Below are 14,243 nucleotides of genomic sequence, written 5' to 3'. Positions count from 1 at the left end.
AAAGTTTAGAAACATTTAATGCATGTTCAAGGTCAGAAGCACGTTCCCATCTATAGCCGCAGTTTGGGAGGCCTGGGAATAGGTGCGTGCCCATCTAATAGAGGGCTCCTAACCCAAGGGCCCGGGAAGGAAATGACGGCTTCCTTGGATGCCTGAATTTCAAAATTTGAGCAAATACTGGGGAAGGGTGGCTGCCTTAATTAGCAAATAATAGAATGACTGAATGTGTGTGGGGATGGGGGTGGGGCAGAGTTTTCTGGCGATTAAAGGTGTTTCGTTGTTTTGTGCCCATATACCTGTGGCATTATTGTACTGATTTTACAAGAAATAAGGTTTGGAAGAGAAAGAAAAACAGGAACGTATTAAGAAAATCAAATCAGTTGTCTCACTGAGGGCCTATTGTGGGTCTAGTCACACACTAGGTCTGGAGTGGGATGGAAATCATGGAGGCCTTTAGTTTACCCTAAACCTCTCTACCCCATGCTATGGAGGTCCCATATAAACCTAAGATAACCTATGTGCACAGCATTCCCTAGGCTTGTGCAGTGCGCAACTAACACGACTGTACTTAGCAGATCTGCTTAATGCATGTAAACTATTTCTCCCACTTTGTGAATGGGGAAAAATCAAAGCTCAGGAAGGCTACGAATCTACTCAGTGTCACACTTATAACTGATGAGTCCAAGGAAATATGATGGTGACTTAGACGTATGAGGTGGCAGCTACCACCTGGGATCCTCACTGCTACCCTGGCTGCCAGAGATGAAGAATAGAGCCCAGTAACCTTTCCTGAGGAGTCACTTGTCAACCAGCTGTCCTCTGCTCTCTGCTCCACCTTGAGCCCCTCCTGGGAAGGCATTTTCAAAGCAGTGGTGGGGTAGGCTCGCACCGCTGAAGCATCTGATGTTGGCCCCTACGTGACTTGCCACGTGACTTCATAAAAACGTCAGTCAAACACCCTCAATATGGAAATAATGTGCAGTGAGTTATTCTTACGCCAGGTCATCCATAATGGAAAATCAGCCTGAGATGGCCCTGTATTTCTTCCTGCTCCCTAAAGTGTAATAAATTGAACAATTTAAAGCTCGGCATTAAGAAGGCTTGTCAGAAGCAGCCTGGAGCCTACCTGGTGGAGCTCTGGGGCTGGGGAATTCCTGGTCATGCCCATCCAGATCCTGTGAAAATCTGGGCCTGCGTGACTTGTGTGCCTTTGGGGAGGGCACCCTCCATCCCCACAGCCCAGTCTACCAGAAAGCCGAAAATCCGCCTTAAGATTGCAAGTGCCTCATGCTGGTGGTGTGACCTTCACAGCTTGGCTTCTCTCCATTCTCCTTACCTCTAAAATGGGGTTGAAAATTCCACTCTCAGGCTGTTAAGAGGATGAAAGGGGTGAACAATAGCAACAACCACCCTTAGGTCTTTAGCGTTTTCTCAGTGCCAGGCACTGTACTAAACATTGTCATGGTTTCACTCATTTATCCTGCAGAGGTCCTATGATGTAACTCTCCCCATTTTACAGAGGAGGAAAGTGAGGCACTGCCAGGTTAAATGACTGGCTAGGAGAGGCAGAGCCGCCAGGTCTGGCTCCAGTGTCCCAGCTTTGACCTCCACGCGTGGTAGCATCTGGCACTTGACAAGTGGCGTTAAGTGTTGGTTCCTTCCTCTTCCCTTTGGGATGAGCTCCTTCATCTCCAGAAGGTTCCTGTAACGATGTGTTTCCTTGGTACCACCACATCAGTGCAAACTCCAAGTTTTATCAGTTCTCTCTGCTGTAGCTGCCTCTCATTCTACAGGCCCCAGCCTGGCTCAGGCCATGGTGACGCTGCCTGAGTGGCACCATGCCACTGAGCTCGTTTCAATGCCACTGAGTTCTGTCTGTATTTTAATCCATCCTCCCTGTGTGGTCAGACTTTCCAGAGAGGGGCAGCAGGGCCCAGCGATTCAGAGGTTGGGCTCTGGAGTTTGATCAGCCAGGCTCACCTGCTGACGAGCTGTGTGACGATGGGCAAGTCACTTCCGCTCTGTGTCCCTCAGTTTCCTCCTATATCAATCAGTCCTAATGGTGGCAACTGTCTCCTAGGTGTGTGCTGGGTCTGTTAGGAAGCCGAGCAGATAAAGTACAGTGCACCGGAAATGGTCCCCAAGTAACAGTAGCAGACGGGGTCATTAATGCCCAAACCATCAGGGCCGAGATAAGCCTCTGTAACCCAGTAGGAGCTAAGAAGACGGCCAACAGTCAACACCATTGACTGCAAGCTCGCGCTGCGTTCATCTCTGCCTGTGGATAAAGTGTCCCTCTCCCTGCTTGCTCCAGGGAGACTGGGGAAAGGAAGGAGCATTTCTGGATCACACACCATGCACTGTCTGTAAAATGGGGGTGAAAATAGAGCCTTTTTTCTCTCCCGTGGCTCCAAGGACCAGCGGCATCACACAGACGAAGCCCTCAGCCGAAAGAGGGGCGGAGCAGATGGGAACCGCTGTCATCCTATTTGCCTCTGCCCTGTTGAGCTTCTTACCATGGCTCTCACTTGCCTCCTGGCCCTGGGCCGAGCAACTTGGCCTGGCAGCCGGGCCCTGCGTGATGCCTCTCTCTTCCATGATTAGTTAGCTGACATCATCTCCCATGATGGCCCATCTGCTGCTGCCTGCCCAGACCTTTTGTTCTTTACACCCCCCACCGTGGAGAGCCTTCCATTTTCCCCCCTCCACTTCCACTCTGATTGGAGCATCTGCACCCCCTAGCCCCACCCCCACCCCGATTTCCTGGAAGAGCACAGCAGCATCCTCACTGGCCATCCTATTTGCAGTCTTGTCCAGTAAAGCCCATCCTCCCCACGGCAGTCAGAGGGAGACCATGCCAACCTCCTCCTTAGAAACCATCAATGGTTTCCCTGCAGACTGAAAATAAACCTAAGCTTTGCATCCCGGCTCATAAGCATCACCTCCTCCTCTCCTTCTCTGTCCAGCTGTCAGCCACACTAGCTAGCTTTCTCTTCCTCCCCACCAAATTTGTTCTTTTTTTTTTTTTTTTTTTGCCTCAGGGCCTTTGCACTTGCTACTGCCTCCACCCAGGGCGCTCTTCCTTCCTCCTAAATCTGCCCATGGCTGTCTGTCGCCTTTGTATCTTTTAGGTCTGAGCTTCAATGCCTCTCCTTAGTGAAGCCTCCGCCTCCTGCATGAATCCAGGGCTGCTTTAGCTCCACCTGCTTGTGGAGTGGTGACGGAGCTCTCCATCCAACCCCCCTGCCTTCCCAGGCTCCCTGGAGTCACCTGCAGGGAGATGAGACGGTGCCTGCCTTTTCATGTCCTCTGTCAGGGATGCTCTAACAATGCCAATGACCTCCCGTTGCTTCACATCATGTTTCTCAGTGTGTCTCAATCCCTCGTAGCCACTGAGGGAAATGGGCGCTCAACTCCTCCTTCAACAAGACAGGCCCTGCTCCGAGCCCAACTGCAGGAAAGCATTGTCCTCGGGATCTTGAAAACAGGGCTTTTGTGGGTTGTGGATTGTGCAGGGCTGGCAGTAAGGTAGGGCTGGACGTGGAGGTGCTAGTGTGAGGAAGCGGGGGGAGTAGACTAGGGTCTCGATTTTCTCCTCTGTAAAATGGGGATGTTAGCAGTATGTACCTCACCGATCCAAGATGAGGATTAAAAGAGAAAATGTAAGTAGAATCATTAATGCTGTACTTGAGAGTTGATATTCCAATGAATGGCTGCCTCCTCTCTCCCCACCTCCTCACTTGGGGCTGAGCTCCTGGACATTCTGAGGAAGACATTCTCTGCCCAGTTTGGAAGGAGACGAAAACATCCCGGGAGGGCTCTACCTACAGAGCCCCCTACCTTATCCAGTTGTTCTCTGAGCAGCCTCACCTTGGCTCTGTTGTTTTCTTTTTATAGGTCAGTGGGGCCCCTTCACCTACTTAGTGGCCTCAGGGATCAGGGGCTGCACATCAATTCGCTAGGACTCTAGCTGGCTTTTTTTCCCTCTCCTGTCTGTGAGCACCAACCGTAATATCATTAACTGTTTTGAAGGTACCATGGACTGGCAGTTGAGGATGTATGTTGGTCTGGACAGTACAAACGATGTCTTTGCTTCTTGCAGCTGTGTGACTTTGGGCAAGGCACCGCCCCTCTCTGAGCCTCAAATGGTTCCCTTAGGTGATTTCTAAGATTATTTTCTGCTCAGACATTCTAGGGTTCAGAAATCAAGGGGAAACTGCCAGTCTCAGGATGGACTTAGGGTTTATGCACAGATAAGGTTTTCTCCAATGAGGACTGTCTTCTGGGGCCATGTAGGTAATGGTGTCTTCTCGCGAGGATAGCAGACTTACTGTGTGCAAATGGGTGGAAGGATGAGAAAGAAGAGTGAGAAAGAGAAACTTTGCTTAAGTAGGTGGCTCTTAATCTTTGAGAATCTAGTGAATGTTGTGAACCTAGGAAGATATATGCGAAATATTTTGCATACCATTTAAAAGGGGGTTCACAACTCTGGTTGAGAAACATCTCCGAATGCCTCCTCCAGGAAGACTTCCCTGACCCCTAAGCCTTCCTCGTCTTTCCTGTACTCCTCAGAGTAGTTGGCATGACCCGTCCCTACCCCTCTTCCTCCTGGGAGGGCAGGGGCCCAGTCAACTGTTCCTTCCATGCCCCGTGCCTGGAACTCAATGGGCGTCAGCAAATATTTGCTGAATGGAACTGGCAACTAGCTCCTGGTGTTGCAGGGGGGTGGCTTGGTCTTATTCCATGGGGCGGTGCCTGTTCAATTTCGGGTGGGCTCAGAACAGGCTGCCTCACATGTAAACATTTGGTTCCCCCTGTTGTGGTGATAAAAAGTTGTGAAGACGTGAGGGTTCCTGTAAATGATTCTACAACCTGTATGGGGACTGCGCTGGGCTGGAGGGGAAGGGCATTCAAGGAGGCAGCGTCCTGAAGCCTCTTCTCTTTTCTCCTCCCCGTCTGGCCTGGTCCAGCTGGAGCAGAGTGAAGCCAAATGTGAGGACGCCTTGAAGACCCAGAAGGCGCTGACTGCAGACCTGGAGAGCATGCATAGCGAACTGGAGAACATGACCCGGAGCAAGAGCCTGGTATCTGTCCTTTTCTGAAGCTGTGGGGACCTGGGCCAGCACAGGCCTCTGCGCTAATGTGGGCCTACTGTGTGCTCGGCACTATAAGAGGGACAAGGGCACTTGTTGTGGCCCTACTGGGTGCCACCTTGGAGACACACACATCCATTGGAGGTCTACTGGTTACCCAGCACTATAAAAAGGACAAGGGCACTTATTGTGGACCTACTGGGTGCTACCTTGGAGGGACAGACATCCATGGTAGAGCTTCCGGGTGCTCAACACTCTGAGAGTGCAGGATCCTATTATGAGCTGAGTATTTTAAAAGTATAAGGGCATATATGAGGGTCAACCGTGTGTTCGCCCTGGAAAAGTAGGCAAAGAATCCTGTTGTGGACCTAATGTGTATTCAGGACTGTGGGGTGATTCCGATATGAGCCCATTATTTGCTCAGCACCCTGAGTGGGAACTCAGCTTTCTCTTGTGCACCCAGAGCATGCTCACCACTGTAAGTGGTTCTTAGGCAACTGTTGGAGTCCTACTGTGCACTCACCACCACAGGAGGGGACTTGCTCATTATTGTTGGGCTCCTGCGTGTCCATTCTTATAAGTGGAGACAAGGGCAACCCTCATGAGCCCACTTAGCTAAGTACTATAAGGGACCCAGGCATCTACTGTGGACCTACTGTGTGCTCGCCACTGCACGGGGACAAATGAACATATATTATGGATCTATCATGTTGGTGAAAATTGGGTGTAGGTTTCTAAATCCCCTGTCTAGGGTGTACAGGGTTGATTTAAATGTATACTTGATGCATAAAATCTTAAAGTAAGTATAGCTAGAGAGTTATAGGCAAAAGCTTGTCTCAAGATTCCTACTGGCCCTTTTATTCCAAATTTGATTTGCACTAGATTAAGAGGAACTTGCCCACAAACATAGACAGTCAGATACACACACAGCATGCAGAGATGAATGTATACACTCAGATACAAAATCACCAAACAGATATACAAAATAAATGTCCTCATCGGTAAAATGCACATCTAAGTTTATCCATCTATCCAATACGTATTTATTGAGCTCCTGATATTTGCAGGCCCTGTGCTGGGGATGTGCCTGTGAACAGAACAGAGTCCCTTCTCAGGGCGATTACAGGGGTTTGCACTCATACGTATGTACCATGCACTTTTAAAATGTATGTACGTCGATTCCCAGGTGGGCTTATGCAGACGTGTATCCATTCACACCCACACAGGCTTCACCCACAGTCACATGCACGGCCAGGACAAACATACACTGAGCGGCCATAACCACAGCAGGCACTGGCACACCCACGGCCACCCTTCCAGGTAGATGGTCCCTCACCGGCTACACCCACAGGCAAGCCCACCTTGGCTCTTCATCAGCCCTGTGCTGTCGCCCTCCCAGCCACCCTTCAACCTCCCCCCAGCCATTGCACTGCCTCCTGCCAGGTGGATGAGCAGCTGTACCGACTGCAGTTCGAGAGAGCCGACCTCCTGAAGCACATCGATGAGGACCAGGACGATCTGAATGACCTCATACAGAAGCACAAGGACCTCATTGCTCAGGTAATAGCCTGACGTGGGGAGAAGCCTGATGGCCTTGGGCCAGGTAGGTGGGGCATATTGTGAAGGCGATGTGGTTGGGCCACTCCCTGGTCTGAGGACCTTGGAGGGATCCATGCCCCAAAGATACATGGGAATTGTGAAGGTTCATGGGGCCCTAAGGGAGGAGGATGTCACCGTCAGATGGTGTGTGCATTTCTGGAGGACGTCTCCACCAAGAGGGATGTTGATGTATTCATACATCTGTCCACCCGTCCACCCACCCACATATCTATCCATCTACCCATTGAAATATTCATCCGTCCACCATCCATCTGCTGATCAATCCACCCATTCACCTATCTACTCTTTTATCAACCTTCTACCTGCCTATCCATCCATCCACCCATCCATCCATCCATCCATCCATCCATCCATCCATCCATCCATCCTTCCACCTGTCTGTCAGCCCAATCACTCACTTATTGGTGTTTACTGAGCACCCATGATGCATTAGGCACTATGCGAAATCACAAGGGTACTTTGTTGAGTTAAAGTGTATCCCATTCCTGTTTTCATGTAGCTCACAGCTTAGTAGGCTGGACAAACTTTATCACATTGTCACCCAGAACGGAGGGAAGACTTGCAAGCTGAGCTAAGAGTCCAGAAAGAAAATGAACATGGTTCTTCCAATCCTGACCTAGGTTGGAAGTCAGGGAAGGCTTCCCTGAGGAGGTGGCCCTTGGATGGAGATCTGAACAAGGAGAGGAGTTAGTGAGATTGGAGTGGAATAATGAGGGAACGGCGTACAAAAAGGGCCTAGAAAGGTGCACCAGCGAGGATGGAAGGAGGCCGGTGAGGGGAAAGTGGCACAAGATGAGCTTGGTGAAGCTGGCACAGGAGGGCCAGATCAGGGTCTTGTTGGCTGATGTGTTTGGATTTCATTTTATGTGTGATGGGAATGACTGGCAAGCTGGTGAGGGGCCAGAGCAGGAGAGGAGCAGCCAGGATGCCACCTCAGACTGTCAGCTCTACAATGACAGGATTCTCCTGTCTTGTCCCAGGCTGTGTCCCAGAGACTAGACAAATGCCTGTCATGGAGTAGGCTCTCCGTAGATAGCTCTCGAATCAATGAAAGCTGCAGTCCAGGGGAGAGAGTACGGCGGCTTGGACCGGGGAGGTGAAGTGGAGATGGGGGCACGTGGATGAACCCCAGAAGACAATTAGGAGGCACAGTAGCAGGAGGGGAGAAGTAGAGGCTTTGGGGATGGAGCTGAGGGATGTGATGAGGGCCACTGGCAGATTTCTGCTCTGCATAACTGATCGCATCTGATAACTGAGAGGTTCTGGGGCTGCCAAAGCCAGTATCCAGTTCTGGAATCCTTGTTACCTGACACTCAGCATAGTTCTCTTCCCTCAGAATCTGGTTCTAATGCTGAGTTCAGCCCATTTCTGTCTGGGCGCCCAAGTGTATTTAATAAAGTGCTGGACAGTTGACCAAAGCTCTGGGCTTATATAATGGAAGTGACTCAGCAAATGCCGAAATGTTGGGGAGGGTGTGCAAGGTACCCTTTTGGAACCAGCTACTGTCATAGAGGCTCTGAGAAATACAGACATGTGTGGGTGGGGGAAGACCGCCAGGGGCAGTCTCCCAGCAAAGCCTGTGGTCTCGAGGTGACTTTTTTTTTTTTTTTGTCTCATCAGTCTGCGACTGACATTGGTCAGATCCAAGAATTGCAGCTGCAGCTGGAGGAAGTCAAGAAGGAGAAGCAGAAGCTTCAGGAACAAGTATGTGCTCAGAGCTGCCATATTGTGGGGGAGGCAGGGAAGGGTTCCCTCCAGGACCTCACCCTTTGGATCCTGGAAACTGTCATTCATTCATTCACTCATTCACTCAACTTCATTCTCGTGCCAAATGAATTGAGAACAATCCCAGCCGACACATACACACACACACACACTTACACACATACACACACACACACACCACCCCCTACCCCTGTGCTGTTCAGCATCCAAAGCTGAAATTCATTCAGGGCAGGACTTTCTCCCTCTGAGAAATGGTTCTAAGGAAACGGGATGGACTGTGCAAGATAGGATCGTCGTCCTTTGTCAAATCTTCCTTTGCAGGCACGGTTTCTCCAAACATCCCTGAATTTCCCTCATTAGCTAGTGGGTTGCTGTTATCCATGAAATTCTCCGAGCTCTTCTAGAACTGTCCCAGGTGCCTACTTAGAGGGACTGCGTTTCAAACAACTGTCCATGGGCACTGAGTCACAACAAGCACAACAAAATAGCAGCAGCAGTGGCCACTGGCTGGGTGCTCATGACGTACTAGGCACTAATCATCTTCCTCACACACAACAAGTGAAGAAATGAGCCTCAAGGAAGGGAACTGACTTGTCCAGGCTCATCCAGCTGCAAAGGGATGGAGCCAGGTTTCAAACTCTGATATACATGCTTGGCTCCCAAACCTGCTTCATTTGTAGGCTTTGATGCTGACAAACTAGCTTTGCTCCCTTAGCAGAGCACAGAAAGGAAATAGAAGCACTGACTGAAAGTCCCGTTTGGGAGGCAGAAGGCCCAGGAAACGTCACCTCGCAGCACCCGACACCCAGGGGCTGAGCCCCAGGGTCCTCAGATTGGAAGCAACAGTTCTTGCTTGTGCATCCGACATACAGCACCTGAGCCAAGAAGGAGGCGGTGCGAACGGGCCTGGGGCTGCGTCCTGTGTGTGTCTCCATTCTAGGACTCAGGGTCGACAGGTGGCCAATGGACCTCTTGGGTTTGCCCCCAGCTGCAGGTGGCTCAGATGCGTATTCAGTACCTGGAGCAGTCCACCGTGGATCGAGCCATTGTCAGCAGGCAGGAGGCGATCATCTGTGACCTGGAGAACAGAACGGAGTTCCAGAAAGTGCAGATTAAGAGATTTGAGGTACTTGATGTATAACTATTGCTCAGGCCTGGAAAAGTGAGACCTTTTGTGTAATGACTGTCCATCCTTCCACCATCCACCTAGCCACTCATGTTTCATTATTACCTGGATATATATTACTCTTCCATCTCCCATATAAGTTTCTTCTCTCCCTCCTTCCCTCCTTTCTTCTTTCTTCATTCACACTGTCCCACAAACTACCTATCCATTCAACCTGTCCACCTCCATATATCTCTATTCAAGTCCATATACCATCATTGGTCCATCCATCACCCCCCTTCCATTTGTTCTTCTCTCATTCTTTCTTCTCTTCCTCTGTTCTTTTTTGGTTTCTCACACCTTGGCCTCCTGTCTGCCCATCTTTTTATCCATTGCTTTAATTCTACCCGTCTTCATCCACCCACTCATCCACGTGTGTGCCCGGCAGTCATTCTGAGGAGAAATTTACTTTGCCCCATAGTGTGTGCTAGGCTGTTCTCGGTGCACGGAAGACAGATGTATAAAACAGGTTCTGTTTTCCAGAAGCGTAGAGCTTGGTTGGAGATGTGGATATGTACATAAATACCCATCATATGAAGAGAGGGCTGTGAGGTTTGCAGGACTGAGGTCGGGGAATGAGGGAGGCTTCCGGGAGGAGGTGGCATTGATGCTGGACCTTAAAGGACAGGTAAGCCTTGAATATAATCACAGGTTCAGTGATTACATTCACGTTGAACTCTGTGGGCTAATGACATGAGACATTTATGGGGGACATCCTTCCACATCAGCTGCTCCACTTGACATTTATCACAGCCCCACAGGGCTGGTAGGATAGAATGAGACGGTGACCCCAGAGAGGTCAATGACCTATTCAAGATAAAGCCAGGGAGTGTCCGTGACAGAAGTAGATTGACACTTGACCTTCACTTCTTCCTGGTCCCAGGCCCTAATTTCTTGGCAGCCATCTGACCTGCCCACAGGAAGACTGTGTGTCTGAGCAAGGAGAGGCTGCACTCCTCATTCTGAAACCTTCCCTCCCAGTCCCCTCTTGGCCACTTGGCTGCTCGGGATGAAGAACAAAGAAACATTTTTTTGCCTTGACCCTCACTAGTTCTCAGAATTGCTCCAGGGATTCCTCAAGGAATAACTGTCTTTGCAGATCACCTTGAAACTTTCATCTACTGTATTTTATTATTAATTTTTTTAATTTTATTTTATTAAATTTTTTTTTCTTTTTTTCTTTTTTTTTTTTAATTTTATTTTATTAAATTTATTGGGGTGACAATTGTTAGTAAAATTACATAGATTTCAGGTGCTCAATACCAGAGGGTATTTTATTAAATTTATTGGGGTGACAATTGTTAGTAAAATTACATAGATTTCAGGTGTACAATTCTGTTTTACATCATCTATTAATCCCATTGTGTGTTCATCACCCAGAGTCAGTTCTCCTTCCATCTACTGTATTTTAAATAATTCAATAAATAATTGTGGGCTATATCATGTCATTTTTTTTTTTACTTGATTGCAGCACAGTCAAATGGTAGCCTAGAAGAACAGACAACTATGGTAGAATAACTTTAAATGGCAGATTCTCGCTCTGAATTCACTTTTCTCCCTCTGCCCTCATGATCTGAATTTAATAGGATCCCAGGTCCTTGGGATGGGGTGCCTCAGGGACACAGTTTGAGAACTACTCTTCTTATCCTCCTCCTGCTGCCCTTTGAAACTGTTGCTAAACTCTTTCTGAAAGGCGAAGGAGAACTGAATAGGAAAGTTTTTCTTTTAGGCCATTATTTAGTCTCTGATCTGGAAAGGGGCTCAGAGTCCTTAGCAGGGCCTGAAATATTCATGTGGGCTCCGTTTTATGTCAACCCTCAGTATTTGCCCATCAGAATCATTTGGTTTCAGGCTTGTTGGACAACTGATGAATTCTGGAGAACAGCCCTTGGGTTTGTTTTCTGTGGCACTGGTGATGCCCACAGCTCTTTTCTCTATTGTTTCATTGTATCTTTGTGGATTTTTTTCCCCCAGAAAAGGAAACATGACATAAAATATTACAGCTGAGGCTCATGGGAGATTAAATACTCAAACCTCCTCATTTTGTAAATTGGGAAACCCAAAACCCATGTTGGAGAGGCTTGTTTCCCCTGCGTAGTGTTCTATCCACTGACCACTCCACCTCCCAAACCTTGAAGTGAATGAAAGCTGCTATACATATTAATAATCCCCAACCCCTATCCCAAAGTCCTTTGTGCCAGGCACTGAGCTAAGCCTCCTGCAGAACTTAAGTGTTCAGTGCGGACAGCATCCCTGGGACATAGGAACTACAGTTATTCCTGTCTCTAAGAGAGGTTCAATAACATGCCCAAGGTCACACAGCCAGGAAGAGGTAGAGGTGGGATTTGAACCCACAGCATTTTCAGAGGCAGGGTTCTCATCAATATGCTTACACTGCCTCTCAGAATAGCAGCTGTCATTTTCTAGGTTTTTATAATAAAACCTAGACTTTATAATAAAGTCTTCATTTTTGTATCAGAAATCAGGATTATTATCCAATTCTAAAAGCACACAGAGACTGAGCAAAGGATTTCTCTTCCTGGAGCCCCCTGTGCCATGCCCCTGGCCTCTAACTCCAAGGTGGGCATGTGCTCTCTGACCCCCCTCTAGGTCCTGGTGATCCGGCTTCGGGACAGCCTGATCAAGATGGGTGAGGAGCTCTCGCAGGCGGTCATGGCCGAGTCCCAGCAGCGGGAGACCAGCCAGTATTATCAGCGGCGCCTGGAGGAGCTGAAAGCAGACATGGAAGAGCTGATGCAGCGGGAAGCGGAGGCCAGCCGGAGGTGTATGGAGCTGGTTAGTGCTGTCTTCTGCGCTTGTTCTCATGTGATGGAAGGTTTGAGATGGGGGAGGGCCTCCTCCCTTCTGAATGGGAGATTCATAGGTGAGTCCACCAGGCCTTTGGAGTAGGCTGGAAGCAGGGAGAAACCAGGGAGAAACCAGAAGGGGATGGGCAGAGAGACGGCGCTGCCATTGGCTGTAAACTCTGGGGGTGGGCCCAAAGTGGACCAATGGCATTCACTCCTGCTGAATGGTCTCCTAGAGCCTTTATGTCTCAGTCTCCAGTTCCTGCCTCACACTCCACTCCAAAAGCAGGGTGGCCTCATGTGAAGAGAAAGGAATCAATGTTTATTCAGTGTCTGCCTTGCACTGAGTCTTAACATCCATAATATCATGTAATTGTCATAACTACCCTGTGAAGTCAGAATTATTATCCCATTTTACAGATGAGGAAATTGAGGCTTCAAAGAGGTGAGATAACTTGTCTAGGGTCACACCTAGTAAATGTCAGTGTTGTTTCTGGACGATTAATAGCAACAACAAAGATAAAAATGATAAGGTTAAAGCCATCATTATTAAGCAGTTGTTATATGCCATGTTCTGGGTTAAACATCTCTTGTTTAAATCTTTCTCTCAGTATTACGAGGTAGGTACGCTTCTTATCAACACTTGACAGATGAGGAAACTGAGGCACAGGGACATGAACATGCCAAATGAGGTTCATTATGGTGCATTCACTTGCTCCAGGCTACGTGCTAGTAGGGATTTGAAGCCAGGTCTGTGCAACTCTGTCGTCTTTGCTTGTCGTCACTAAGCCATGCTTTGCTCCCCGGTGTGATCCAAGGAACATTTTCAAATTTGTTTCCTGCCCAATGGGAAGGTTCTCCATCATTCAGTGTAGTTTTTTGAGAACAGTTTCCTGCAGGGCTCACAGAGCATATGAGACAGCCTAGCCTGTTCCTCGTTTTCCCCATGAGGCCACACAGTCCTAAGACTCCAGGTTTTTGCTTCTGTGACGCAGGAGACATCTGGCACCCACTTTGCCCCCAACCCTAGAGCCTTCACTGAGACACTCCACAACATGCCAAGGCTTGGCCCAGGGGTCTCTAAGCCACAGTCATTAGCTCCTTCCTGCCCTGTCCACTCTGCTTCTGTGACAGGTGTCACCAACTCACCACCCTGCAGTAGGTATATTGCTCTGGCCACTGCCTCCATGTCCAATGTCATTCCCATCAGCTTTGCCCTTGACAAGCCAGCAGGCTGGCTGTTATGTGTGTGTGTCGGGGTGGGAGGTGGGGGGTGAGGCTCCACAAAGAGACCTGGCCTCCCAGACAAAGTCCAAGACCCATGACTGGCAGCTCCTCCATTCCCCCCCCCCCCCCACCTCGCCATGGCCTTGGAAGAAAGAGGAGCTTTCCTCCAATTGATGGGATAACTTCCTCATTAACCAGCCCTTCTTCTCTTGCAGCTGAGCTCCCTTCCTGCCAGCTCTGGCTGGGAGTGAGAGAACATCCTCAGTCTTTCTCCTCTGATGTCTTTTTTAACTGGCCAGACACCCAGGCGTTCTGGCCTGATCAAGTAGTGGGTTTTTTCCCTCTCTCCTTTTACTGTCTTTCTCTTTCCCTTTTTCTTCTCTCTTCTCCTCTCTGCTCACTTTCCTCTTCCCATCCCCATTCCCAGGGACATGTTAAGATCTTTCAAGGTCCTAAAATACTGAAAAGACTATAGTGAGTCAAAATACATGAGTCAAAATAGAAACAACACAAAACTATAAAACGCAAAGCTTTCATGTTTGCTGAAACTACACCTGCATCCTTCTCCGTTTGCTGAATGCAAGATTCTGGGTAAGCTTGCCAAAG

The 14,243-nt window shown here is 48.9% G+C and overlaps 1 protein-coding gene across 2 annotated transcripts in view; it reads left to right on the top strand.

Annotated features, from left to right (window-relative positions):
- The window catches only part of MYO18B (myosin XVIIIB), a 242,799-nt gene that overhangs the window by 160,807 nt on the left and 67,749 nt on the right, over positions 1–14,243 (top strand). For both annotated transcript variants that reach the window (XM_074321365.1, XM_074321364.1), the window contains 5 exons: positions 4,971–5,084; positions 6,537–6,653; positions 8,334–8,417; positions 9,427–9,564; positions 12,214–12,399. In XM_074321365.1, the coding sequence (XP_074177466.1) occupies positions 4,971–5,084; positions 6,537–6,653; positions 8,334–8,417; positions 9,427–9,564; positions 12,214–12,399 (639 nt within the window). The remainder of the gene's footprint in view (positions 1–4,970; positions 5,085–6,536; positions 6,654–8,333; positions 8,418–9,426; positions 9,565–12,213; positions 12,400–14,243) is intronic.

Source organism: Rhinolophus sinicus, linkage group LG16 (genome assembly GCF_036562045.2).
Source record: "Rhinolophus sinicus isolate RSC01 linkage group LG16, ASM3656204v1, whole genome shotgun sequence".
NCBI classification, from domain to species: domain Eukaryota; kingdom Metazoa; phylum Chordata; class Mammalia; order Chiroptera; family Rhinolophidae; genus Rhinolophus; species Rhinolophus sinicus.
The sequence above is the reverse complement of the archived record's forward strand: the minus strand, read 5'-3'. Positions and strand labels throughout refer to the sequence as shown.